Source organism: Clarias gariepinus, chromosome 15 (assembly GCF_024256425.1).
Source record: "Clarias gariepinus isolate MV-2021 ecotype Netherlands chromosome 15, CGAR_prim_01v2, whole genome shotgun sequence".
Classification (NCBI taxonomy): domain Eukaryota; kingdom Metazoa; phylum Chordata; class Actinopteri; order Siluriformes; family Clariidae; genus Clarias; species Clarias gariepinus.
This window is the reverse complement of record NC_071114.1, coordinates 16,282,288-16,295,196: the sequence shown is the minus strand read 5'-3', so window position 1 is coordinate 16,295,196 and position 12,909 is coordinate 16,282,288. Positions and strand designations below refer to the sequence as shown.

At 46.4% G+C, this 12,909-nt stretch overlaps 1 protein-coding gene across 1 annotated transcript; it reads right to left on the bottom strand.

Annotated features, from left to right (window-relative positions):
- Nucleotides 1–260: 260 nt before the first annotated feature.
- On the bottom strand, nucleotides 261–1,685 carry LOC128543228 (uncharacterized). Its single transcript, XM_053513594.1, has 2 exons — nucleotides 1,038–1,685; nucleotides 261–841 (listed from the first exon to the last, which is right to left on the bottom strand). Exons 1-2 carry the CDS (start codon nucleotides 1,683–1,685, stop codon nucleotides 278–280), a joined length of 1,212 nt encoding a protein of 403 aa, XP_053369569.1. The 3' UTR covers nucleotides 261–277.
- Between the last annotated feature and the right edge of the window lie 11,224 nt (nucleotides 1,686–12,909).

Sequence of the window (12,909 nt, the reverse complement as noted above, 5' to 3'; positions counted from 1 at the left end):
ATTTGTCACATTCACATACATACACGGTACGGCATGAAGTGAAATGTATTGCATGACTGCCCAACAAATTGACACAATAAGAAAACACAAAAAAAGAAAAGCATAGAAGAGGCATACTAAAAACAAATGGTATGTAAATTCCACTCATTTTTCTCCACGTAGCCTTCTCCCAGCATAAAAACTACTACCACTAATAGAAAAATATATATTTACATAAGTGTGCAACATCTGGTGTTTGTGTGTGTGTGTGTGTGTGAGTGACCAGTATTTTAGCAGTTCATTGGTGTGATCTGTTGGCACATATCTGGCACTGCCACTCAGTTTCCTTTTTGCATTTCCCACATGTGTACTTGTAGCAGGCTACACAGCATAAGGTTGCATTATTTTTCTTGCACTGGAAGGTCACCTGACACTTGGCCCTTTTCCCTGGGTGTGGTATGGCAGGTTGTTGCCAAAGCAGCTGCTCCTTGTCCACCATCCTTTCTTGCATAAACTGCTCAGCAAGCTCAGTTGCAAGCTGCGCCAGGAAATCCACCCTTCTCTCCTTTACTCCAGTGCATGCCTGATACAGCACATGAGCATTCATTGCTGCCATGTCAATCAAGTTGTAAAACACAGCGACTGGCCATCGCCGTGTTCCTGCCCGTACGGTGTACTGTCGAACCTTCTGGTTCATAATGTCCACGCCACACTTCATGGTGTTGTAGTCAGTGACTGTGTTTGGCTTCCTCTTTCTGTTATCCCCAATCTCAACTATGTTGTGCATGGTGCTAAGGATGCAGACGGTCTTCCTCCGCTTGGGCGCATAAACTGTGAGTGTAGTGCCAGTTGTTGAAAACACCTGATAAGTAAGATAAGAAAAGATAAAACATTATAGTCATTGCACTTTTATATATAGTATAATGGGAGCTCTTGCTCTAGGTTCAAAATAGAAAAGAAAAAATAACACAGCATTTATATAAATGCTTATATTAATATAGATCAAATAAATAATACAGCACTTTATATAAAAATAGATAAAAATAACGACAACATACCTGTGTGGTGAATTCGTTGCGGTCCGAAGATTGTTTGGCTGATTGTGGAAGCTCACGACGAGTCTTGTTTATGGTGCCAACAAGGGTAGTTTTCCGGCTGAGCAGTCGTCCAGCGAGTGACAATGAAGTAAGGTAATTGTCAGTGGTAACAGTTTTTCCCTTGTCCATGAAAGGCTCCATCAGCTTCATGACCACATTCTCGGACAGTCTCTCCCCAGAGGGACGACTGAGGTCCTTGCCAAGATAAGGGATAGCGTTGCACATGTATTTTGACTTCAAGTCACATGCAACCCAAAACTTGATTCCAAACTTGTCAGGTTTTGTGGCAATGTACTGCTGGAAAGGATAGCGAGACTTGGTTGAAAAAAGTTGCTCGCCGACAGTGATGTGCTGGCCCGGGTTGTAAGACTTGATGCAGTTAGTAACAAACATCTGCCAAACGTTTGAGATTGCTGCGAACTTGTCCGTTGCTACCCGTTGAGTGCGTGTGTCTTTGTCATCGAAGCGTAGGTGTCTCACGATGTCCTGGAAGCGGTTTCGGGCCATTGTGCTCTTAACGTGCGAGATCCCCAATGTTGCCGACCATGCATCAGCCAGCGACGGAATTCTGATCACCCCCCTCCAGAGAAGGATGGAGATGAACGCCATCAGTTCATAGACAGACATGACCCAATCTGCTTCCATCCTGCGGCCATACTCAACTGTACATTTTCTTATAGTGTAAAGGATGTCCCAACTCACCAAAAACAAGAAGCTCTGCAAGCGATTTTTGATGGTTCTTCTGACTTCTCCTGTTGGCTCTCCATCACATGTATATGTTTCTAGTTGGCCGTGAGGGAGCGGCCTCCCTACTTCTTCCTCAACTCACACTGTGCCATCTTTTGCCGTCTCATAGCTGGAATTCTCTTTGTGTGGTCTGTGTCTCCAGCCGACTTTTCTTCTTAAGAGGAGTTCTACTTTCTAACCCGGAACACATCCCATCACCTGAAGACATGTCAGAGTCCGAACTCTCTTGCAAGTGAATGGATACTTCTCCACCATCCGAGTCACAAGAGTCCATGTTTTGCAGCAGAGCCAAAGCCTTAGCAGCAGTGTAATCTCTTGGCATCTTTGCAGCTTGTTCGTACCGATAAGTTCTTGAATATTGTGAATGCATGTAGTAAACTATCCTTTTTATTCCCAAGTTTAGCTTGTAATCAGTTCACAGCCCTGCCCACAGTCATTCAAACCACAGCCACGTGTGAGGTACTTTAGAGTACACTTCTTGGGGGGAAGGGGAGTGACACATTACGATGGGCCACCCATTTACAAATTCATTTTGGTCACATATTATTGTAGAACAGTTTGTGCTGATTACAGGAAAAATACAGGTTGGTCAATAAGATGTTATAAATAGCTAAAAAAAGCACAAATATCAGAACATGTCCAAACATCTCAAGGGCCCCAAAATCACCTCGGGCCCCAGAGGGTTAACCACATAAGGCATATTTTAGGTTTCAGACATTTAAACACATATATGTACTAGTAAAACAACACATGTTGAGCTTGTAAAATACACAAAGATGTCTATGGAAGCAACAATAACAACCCATTCAAATCTAATTTGCTCATGTGTTTTATTCAAACAGATACACATAGTGTAAGTAACTATAAAGTTCACTCTATTCTTTACACACATTTAAGATAAAATAGAATGAAATGATGGATGAAGTGTGTAAGCATATAGTGTTTCACCTTTCATGTTTGTTAATTCAATACTGCTGAATACACCTAATCTTCTTGAAAAATAAAAACTTTGTTAATTTTTTTCATATCATTTTATTCATATTATGTTTATTTGTAATGTGTATCTATTCGAATAACAAAGATAAATTGACACAGATTTTTATCTTTGCTCATTCTGCTCTTTGCTTTATTTTATACTTTGTTACCTGAAAGGCTTTTTTTTATAAAAAAAAAAAGTCTAATTAGTTTGTGTGTACGGCTCAGACAACTTGCAAAATAGTAAAACCAATGAGAAAGAATCATGATGTAATCCTGTGATATATATATAATATATATATATAATATATATATATATATATATATATATATATATATATATATGTCTTTGACCTTCATTATGTACATTTAAATTATTATATATGGTATGTGGTTTATTTTGATAGGTTAACTGTTTTTGTGGCGTTTAGTGCTCCTCAGCGTGTTCAGAGAGAGAGAGATCACATCACACATACGTTTCTTCCACTCAACTCTTTAGGTGGATTTTTCCCTGGTTTTTGTTCTCCTCTTTAAATTTAAATATGGTTCCCTTTCAGGGGAACTTCGAGCCGCGTCACGAAGTGACAGCTATGGGGATTGCTTCCAGGAATTGCGTCTTGAAGACATATCTAATCAACTTCATATATACGACGTCATCGCCTTAGCGACGCAGCCGCATTTGACGTCGGCATGCGGAAGAGTATAAATAGGTGTCAGACAAACCTACTACAGCTTCCTTCGCTTCACAAGCAGAGACAGAACACTGATCCTTAAAAAAAAAAAAGAAAAGAGAATAAAACACGTAGACTCATGTTTACTAAAACAGGCACTATGTGTGCGGCTAAGCGCTGCATTCATCCATGCTCCAGGCTCATCGAGCCGGGTGATACACACGCTCTGTGTGTGATGTGCCTAGGCGCAGAGCACGCTGAAGCGGCTCTGACCGGGGAGGAATGCGAAAGTTGTGCTACCCTCTCCGGCAGGGCCCTTCGTGCTCGCCTGCGTTTGTTTACCTTGAAAGCCGGCGACGCGGCGCCTCTCAGGCGGAGCGTGCGTTCGTGGGGCTCCCGCGTCGAGCTGGAGGAGGCGGCTAACGATAGCTTAGTTTCCACCTTCTCTGGTTCGGACAGCGGGTCCTCAGAGGTTTTCGATCCCGTGGGGTTTATTCCTTGCACCGCTAGTGTGCCGCTAGCACTCGCTGCTAGCTCGCCTCGGCATCTCCGAGTGTCTGATTCAGACATGGAGGGGAGGGGCCAGCGCGGCATGTAGTGCGCAAGATCTCGCGAGACAGTCTGGTTAGCGTTGAAGTACTTCCTTCCAGATGTCAGGGGCCAGCATGTGTTGGTTCGCACCGACAACACAGCGGTGGTCGCCTACATCAATCATCAGGGGGGTCTGCGTTCACGCTCACTGTGCAAATTGGCGTCCCAGATCCTCCTGTGGGGCCAGGGCAAGCTCCTCTCGTTACGGGCAATGTTCGTCCCAGGGTGCCTCAATCAGGGGGCAGACCTTATGTCCAGACAGAGGTTGTCAGCAACGGAGTGGCGTCTGTATCCAGAGGTGGTCGAGATGATCTGGAGGGAGTTTGGGCGAGCAGAGGTCGATCTGTTCGCGTCTCGCGACACGACCCATTGTCCACTCTGGTTCTCCCTTATACACCCAGAGCCTCTAGGCCTGGATGCCCTAGTGCATCATTGGCCACGCAGACGCCTGTATGCTTTTCCCCCTGTCGCACTGCTCCCGGCGGTTCTAGAGCGGGTCCGCCAGTGGAAAGTTCGGCTCCTTCTAGTGGCCCCTCGCTGGCCCACCCGGATATGGTTCTCAGACATAGTGTCTCTCCTGGCCGGACAGCCTCTCCAGTTGCCGATCAGGAGGGATCTATTGTCCCAAGCTCACAGTTTGATTCTCCATCCAAGACCCGAGCTGTGGAATCTATGGGCGTGGCCTCTGAAGGGGCGCACCTTATAGACGCTGGCTTTTCCCAGGAAGTAGTCAGCACCATACTTAGCTCTAGAGCCCCGTCCACGAGAAAATTGTACACTGCCAAATGGGGGGTTTTCACCTCATGGTGCAGGAACCGGCTGTTGGATCCCGCTCAGTGCCCTGTCGGGACCGTACTGGACTTCCTGCAGGAGCGGTTCTCTGCTGGGTCAGCCCCGTCCACTTTAAAGGTTTATGTGGCCGCCATTTCCGCATTCCGCTCCCCTGCGGGGAAAAGATCTCTGAGCCGTGACCCACTAGTGTACCGTTTTCTCCGTGGCGCGTGGAGGTTAAGACCTTCAGTTTACTCCAGGGTACCCTCGTGGGACCTCACCATGGTGTTGGAGGGTCTGTCTCGGGCTCCGTTTGAACCACTCACGGACAGTAACGAGAAGTGTGCAACACTGAAGACCCTCCTTCTCCTGGCCATCTCGTCTCTCCGGAGGGTAGGTGATCTGGAGGCGCTCTCGGTAGCACCATCCTGTCCTGACTTTGCCCCTGGGCTAGTCAAGGCATTTCTACATCCAAGACCTGGATATATTCCCAAGGTCCCTACTAGAGTGACCAGGCCAGTGGTGCTCAAGGCCTTCAGTCCTCCACCCTTCCTGACGCCGGAACAGGAAAGGCTAAACCTTATCTGCCCGGTTAGAGCTCTTCGTCACTATGTCCACGTCTCCTCGGCGTGGAGACGGTCTGACCAGCTATTCGTGTGCTTCGGCCCCCAAAAGAGGGGTTTACCAGCGACCAAGCATACGCTCAGTAGGTGGATTGTGGAGGCCATCTCCATGGCTTATGTTGCAGTTGGTGAAGCCTCTCCGCTCTCAGTCCGGGCGCACTCCACCAGAGGTATGGCGGCCTCCAAGGCTCTGGCTGCGGGGGCGACACCTCAAGAGGTCTGCGACGCCGCCGGGTGGTCCACCCCGCACACATTTGTTAAATTTTACGCCGTCGACCTCGACCCATTCTCGTCCCCATAGCTGTCACTTCGTGACGCGTCTAGAAGTTCCCCTGAAAAGGAACGTCTCTAGGGTTACGTCCGTAACCCCAGTTCCCTGAAGGGGAACGAGACGCCGCGTCACATTGCCATACTTATATGCGCCTGGGCGCTTGTGAGCTTTCGGAAGCTGTAGTAGGTTTGTTTGACACCTATTTATACTCTTCCGCGTGCCGACATCAGACGCGACTGCGTCACTAAGGCGATGACGTCGTATGTATGAAGTTGATTAGATAGGTCTACAAGACGCGATTTCTGAAAGCAATCCCCATAGCTGTCACTTTGTGACGCGGCGTCTCGTTCCCCTTCAGGGAACTGGGGTTACGGACGTAACCCTAGAGACGTTTCCCAACGTCCTTCAAAGCTTTTCTTACTCTGCCCTTGCATTTGTGGGGGGAAGGGGAGTGACACATTCCAATCGGCCACCCATTTACAAATGAATGGGAGTCAATTAAGTTTCGGTGATTAAGTTGTTGGTTTAAAACCAAGGGGCCATTTGGCCTACCTCTGGTAGGGCTGGAGGGGTCAGAAAAACCTGGTAGTTCTAGTGTTTACGTAGCTTACAGTGTGTGAATAATTTGTAAGTGCACTTTAAGACTACTTTAATTTGTTCAATGCCACTTCTTCCCTCTCCATCCAGCAAACTTTATCTGGAAGACCATTTTAGGAGATCAGATAGGGTGCTGCCAAAGAGGAGTAAGAAAGCACAAATCTCTGGTAATAATTAGTGACCCCCAAAAAGGCACATATCTGTTTCATTGTCATCGGGCGCAGGTATGATCAAACTTCCTCCACCTTCTGTTCTTGCAGCTTTAGCAATGCCGCATCTGATATGATACCCGAGGTACTGTGCCTCTGTCCCAGGGGTTTGCTGTTAGACCCTCTTTCTGCAATTCACCCAGCACATGTTTCAGGTGGTGCAGATAATCCTCCCAGCTACTTGAGTGGATCATGGCATTGTCAAGGTGTGCAGCAGCTTAGGAGCAGTGGTTAGGCAGAACGATGTCTATCAATAGCACCATGAAGATGAAGGGTAGGACCCGGTACAGCCAGTGGCCCTTATCAGTGTTAAAGTCAGGTTAAGCTTTGGTTAAATAAAGGGTGGAGATGACTTGGACCTTTCCAAGTCTGTACGCGAGAGCTGAGGTGCTCAGTATGGGTTCAATCTACAATTTTAACAGATTACCATGGTAGAGCTCAGTGCATTTGCGCTTACCTGGCTGTTGCAGTCTATAGTTCACTGGACCAACCTTTTCCATTACGGTAAATGGTCCTTGCCAGTGGGCCAGGAACAGGAGGGGCTGCAGCCCTCTGCCTCCCACCAGGAAGTCACACGGCTGCGCCAGCTGGTCAAAGATGTGCTTTTGCTCTTCTCACACCCTCTGCATGGGCTGTTGGATGATAGGCAAAACTTTACTAATATTTTTCTGCAAGTCTTAAACATAGTCAATAGAGAACGATTCTTAATCTTTTCAATTGTGGTGTTTATTTTTATGAGCTCCCTGTCCCAGGTTCATCAAGAGAAAATTGCTCTTTACCATGAAATAGAAGGCTGGCCAGAACTTCAGGGTTGCTCTGGCTTCATCCTCTATAGTTTTCACCTCTTCTGAGTTTTAGTCTCAAATCTTCACGCTGTTGCTAAGTGAAACTGCTGTCATTTTTCACCTGCTGAGACAGCAACTCACAAGGATTAGCGGGATCACTAGACTTACCTCCATTTCTGTTGCCTTCACTCTGTGTCTGCACCAGCCATGTTGGTTTGCTTTGCTGAGATTTGAGATGTGTGCTTTCTCTGTCTGCAGCAGTCCTTTCTTGGTTGTATGGTTTCCCCCTTTCGCCTCTAAGGACTGCATGCAACACTCTCTCCACCCACAGCACTCTTTTGCCAGTCTCGACCTACTGTAGGAGCACAGGGATAGGGAGGTTATGCATGATGCCAGTTTTAAGATTGTATTTACCCTGGTGGTCTTTAGGGTTCAGTCGAAACCTCTCGCAATTGCCATGAATGCAGGTGACAGGCAAAGGGTTGCAATACACCTTAATAATAAGAAGTCGAGTCTTTGTGGGAACTTTTCTGGAAATCTTTTCCTTTCTTGACCCAGAGAAAGTGTGATTAAAGCGCATTCCAGTGCACTCATCATCCCCGTGTGTTCATTGGCTGTGTCATGCCTACAGCTTTTTGCTCCTCTTTTGAAAGGGACCAGAGCACACAATCCATCATCAATCTTTCGGCAATCTTTTCGGACTCCAGCTGGAGACACCTGACTGCAGTTTGACAGAGCCGGTCCAGCTGCATCCTCGGTGCAACATGTGGTTCATATACCGACATGTGAAAATCTAGCGCAGCTTGTGCACTTGAAAGCCTGCAGCAGGCCAGGATCTCAGCATTGTGCAGGTTATAATTACAGTGAAACTTTGGATTACGAGCATAATTTGTTCTGGAAGCGGGCTCGTGTTTCAAAAGACTCGTAAACCAAGGAAATAAGAAATAATGGAAACTCAAATTATTTGTTTCACAGGACAAAAAAATAAATACATAAAAATAATTAAAACAAAATATAAAGTAAAAATAAAACAAATTAAACTGCACTTTACCTTTAAAAAAAAGTAAGAATCCCGACAGATAAGTGTTTTCATTTATGCGCACAGGCGCTCTGTGTGTGTGTGTGTGTGTGTCAAGCTAAAGTAAGAGAAGAGAAGGAAAAGAGAGAAAATGGGTCTTTAACCACTCTAACAAGACTTTCTTTTGCTTTGCACGCACCCACACGCATGTTATAATAAACAGTACACGCGTGCTGTACACACACGCATACAAACACAAAATAAAAGCTGTTTTACGCCCACACACATGGTCACAGTGTTAGAGTAAACAGTAAATGCATGCATGGATGTTTATTATACCAGTACGAGACATGCACTTAGACCGAGCACATTGTAAAAAGTGCTACACCCACAAAGTAGATTTTATATACTTTAAATATTTGTAATCTAGTTTATTTTCTTTGTTTTTTTTTTACTAAAAGGTCCTACTAATATATTACTAATATAAGTCCTCTTTACGTAAAATATATAAGTTTTTTATATAACCATATATTGTAAATAAAACAATTGCAATTTATTTGGGGTAGTTATTTGTATGTGGTTTTTGTGTACAAGAAATGTTATAAAAGTGAGTTGACATACACAATTTATTAGAGCAGCTGCCGATGTGGCAGGTGTGTTCATCAAACGTAAATATAAAAATAAAAAAAATTAGGTTAGCATTATCCTTTTTTCACTGGCGGAGACTTTCACAGACAGATGCAGCATTTTGCTCGCCTATTGTTCGTGTCATTTTGCTCGCCTATTGTTCATAAATCGCTTATGAATTGTTGGAAGGCCGAGGGTGCATTGCATAGTCCAAAGGGGACGACCAGGCTCTTATAATGTCCTGTGGGAGTGATGAAGGCCGTTTTCCACTCATCACCCTCTCTGATGCGCACCAAGTTGTAGGCGCTCCGGAGGTCCAACTTTGTGAACACGGTGGCACCGGAGAGGGCGTCCAGGGCTAAGTTGGTAAGCGGCAACGGATGTCGGTTTTTGATAGTCATTTTATTCAACCCCCGATAGTCGACACATGGGCGAAGTTCTCCTCCTTTCTTCTTCACGAAGAAGAAGCCGGCGGCCGCTGGCGACGAAGAGGGCCGGATGGTTCCTTGACGAAGGGCACTGGCGACGTATTCCTCCATCACCTGTGTCTCAGCCGCCGACAGTGAGTACAGATGGCCACGGGGGGGAACAGAACCTGGCTGCAGCTCTATCGCCAGGTCGTAAGGGCGATGTGGTGGCAGGTGAGTAGCTCTTCGTTTACAAAAGACTGCAGCCAGGTCACGGTAGGCGGAAGGAATAGCGTTGGTGTCGACATCGGGGGCCTCGGACTCCGTGGAACACGTCCCAGCTGGGTCCCGTAGGCACAGCTCAGTGCAGGTCGGCCCCCACTGAAGGATTCTATTTTTTGTCCATGAGTTGAGAAGGTCATGTTGTAGCAGCCAGGGGTATCCGAGAATGATGGGAGGTGAGGAAATGGAGGTGAGGTGGAATTGGATGGGTTCGTGGTGTTGGTTGATGATGAGGGTGATGGTCTGAGTCTGGTGGGTGATGGGGCTGGATGACAGAGGCCGACCGTCGACGGAGGTGATTTGCACTGGCTGGGATAACGCCTCAATTTTTACCCCCAGTTCTTTGGCATAAGTGGAGTCAATGAAGTTGCCGGCGGCACCGGAGTCGATGAACGCTGCACTTCTGACTCGTTTGTGGCCAAATTGGAGGATTACCTGAATCGTAAGACGAGAGGTGGTTGTGTTGATTGTGCTGGAGATTTGGAGGGAGCCCGGTGAGTTTCTCCTCCGGCTCACCGGGGCTGCGCGTTTCCCGGACGAAGAGAGCAGATCGCCCGGTGGTGTGCCGCGGACCAACAATAAGCACACAACCCCTCTCGATACCGGCGTGCGCGTTCTGCTGTAGTCAGGGAGGCGCGTCCTAATTGCATGGGTTCCCCGGCTCCGGTGTCAACCACGGCAGGAGGTGGAGATCCGACAGGTCCAGTGGTGGCAGCAGTGAAAACGGTAAGTGGTGGAGGTGTAGGATGGTGAGAGGTGAAAGCAGGCGGCAGGGTCCTCGGGGCTGGCTTTGGACGAGAGAGAAGGCGCTGGTCGATGCGGAGGGCTAGCTGGATTAGTCCCTCCAGCGTGGCTGGAAGCTCTCGTCCGGCAAGCTTGTCCTTTATGCGTGACGCCAGCCCCTCGTAGTAGGATGTCCGGAGCACGGCGTCTCCCCAAGATGTCTGCACGGCGAGGGTTCTGAATTCCGGGGTGTAGCGGCTCACGGACAATCCACCCTGCCGCAGGTGATAGAGCTTAGTGTCGGTCTCCACCTCGCCCGCGGGGTGTTCGAAGGTGAGTCGAAGCTGGCGTGTAAATTCATTATAAGAATGGGCGGTGTCCGAGTCTGATTTAATCACTGCCGGGGCCCACTCTGCTGCCTGCCCAGTTAGCAACGAAACGAGAAGAGCAATGCGTAGCCGATCGGTGGAGTATTTGGTGGAATTAAACTCAAACACCAGATCGAGCGCTGTTAAGAACACACTACATTTCCCGTCCGTGCCAATCCATTTCTCTGGTAATGCAAGAAAGACATCAGTAGAAGGGAGGTGGGGGGGGGGGGGGGGGGGGGCGGGGTGATGCGGAACCGCAACCGCCGCGACGGGAGGCCGGCTCGCCGCGCCGTCAACAGCCGCCCGGAGATCCGCGTTCTCCCGCCTGAGCTCCGCTATCTCGAGGCGCAAGGCCGCGACGTCTTGGACGCCCTGGCGCAGAGTAGCGACCTCCCCGATTAGCTTATTGATTAGATCGGCATGCTGGTCAACCACGTCACAGAGATGCGCGTAATCCGCTGGGTTCACCGCTTTAGGCTCAGTCATTCTGTCAGGATGAACTAACCTAGGCGACCAGATGACTTAGCTTTAGCGATTAGCCCAATGTAGCGTGGATGGTGAACCCAAACGCGGAAAATAGCGAGTAGGTAGGATAACCACGCTTGTTAGTCTAAGGACTCTCACAAAAGGGGAGCAAGGGAAAAACACAAATTTAACCCGCGTCCTATAAACACACACTCAAGATCAGAAAGCGAAACCCAAATAAAGTGAGTACTCACGAACCGATGATGGACAACCAGAACCGACATGGGCTGAACTCAATGACTGAGCGCTGAATCGTGGTTTGTTTACTCCTCTTATACCTGATTTGCGACCACTTTACTTCGGGGTCCTAGTGCCGGTCGCTGATTGAGTGTGCCTGACAGTTCGCTGCAGTGGATCTGAATTTCAGGGACTGATTAACACGGTAAGTTAAGCAGTTTAACAGAATGATTGGTATTGTAAAGTCAGGCGAAATCGCTTACTCCACTAGGGAGCTGAGGTTAGGTCTGCAAATTGTACTGTATCGCAAGCTAAGATGGCTGCACAGTGTAGAAGCAGCGTGGTCTTGTAGGCAACATTCGGCAGAGACTGTGTTGTTAATGTGAAGTTAAAAACATGCTGTAGTCATGTCTACTATGTGTTTTTCCAATAATATCACTTTTATTTGTAAGTTAGCGTTAATTTAAACTAGTGTAGAACTAATGTCGATGTGTTTTGTCTAGGACGTTTGCCTTAATGTTTAATGTCAAATATTAGTTGAGGTTAACGCTAACTAAAAATTTAAACTAATAGCATTGTTAAAATTAAATCCAAAGTAGCCTTAAAATGCATTTGTTTAATTTTATATTAATGGTATCATCATCGCCACTGTTACAACTTTTAGGATTGACGTGTTTGAAAACAGATACGTAGGTAATAATTAGTTGCACAAATGTCCTTAGTTATATTTTTAGATTGCATAAATTTAACGTAATTTAAGCAAAACGAGCTGGAATTTGACTGGATTCTGGAATCGTAGATCATGTTAGTATACTTTTGCATTACTAATGCAAATGCACAGATTTTACTGTAAAGATGTGTGCTTAGTAATCTGTCTGAGTTTAGAGATTTGATTGGTTTTTAATGCTGCATAGTCAATTAATGATATATTGTTGTTTGAAAAAAAAAACCTAAAACTATTTCTAACCTTTTGCTTAAATAAGTTAAATTTACCACAGATTTTTTCCCCTTATTCTAACATGCATTTTCCTGATCTTTAGGTACCCAAGCGCTTTTGTTACCTGGGGTCTTCAAGCTTAACATTCAGGTAAGAAAAAAATTCAAAATAGATACAGTTACAGTTATTCCCAGGTAAGTAAAACTTAAGTAAACTTGCAAACAATAGTGTGGGTGCCATACAATTAGGCAGATATAATCACCTTTTTGTCTCCTCCTCCTCCCCACAACAAACAGTAAAAAACACCTAATAGAGCAGTTACTTACTATCAGTCATTCTTTCTCTGAGGCAGTTTAAGCTGTTAGTTCCCACTAACATTTACTCAACTTTTTTTTAAGATCCTGACATGTGATGACAAAAATCCTTAATCAAGTTAAATATACTGTACAACTAAAAACTAACAGGCTTTAAAAAGTGTATGCTTCAGCAGACAACCACAACACTGATGCCTGCATGTAGGGGATGC

Coding starts and splice junctions, on each gene's coding strand:
- LOC128543228 (XM_053513594.1), bottom strand. CDS start 1,685: ATGGCGTTCATCTCCATCCTTCTCTGGAGGGGGGTGATCAGAATTCCG. Junction 842..1,037: donor GCAACGAATTCACCACACAG/GTATGTTGTCGT, acceptor CTTACTTATCAG/GTGTTTTCAACAACTGGCAC.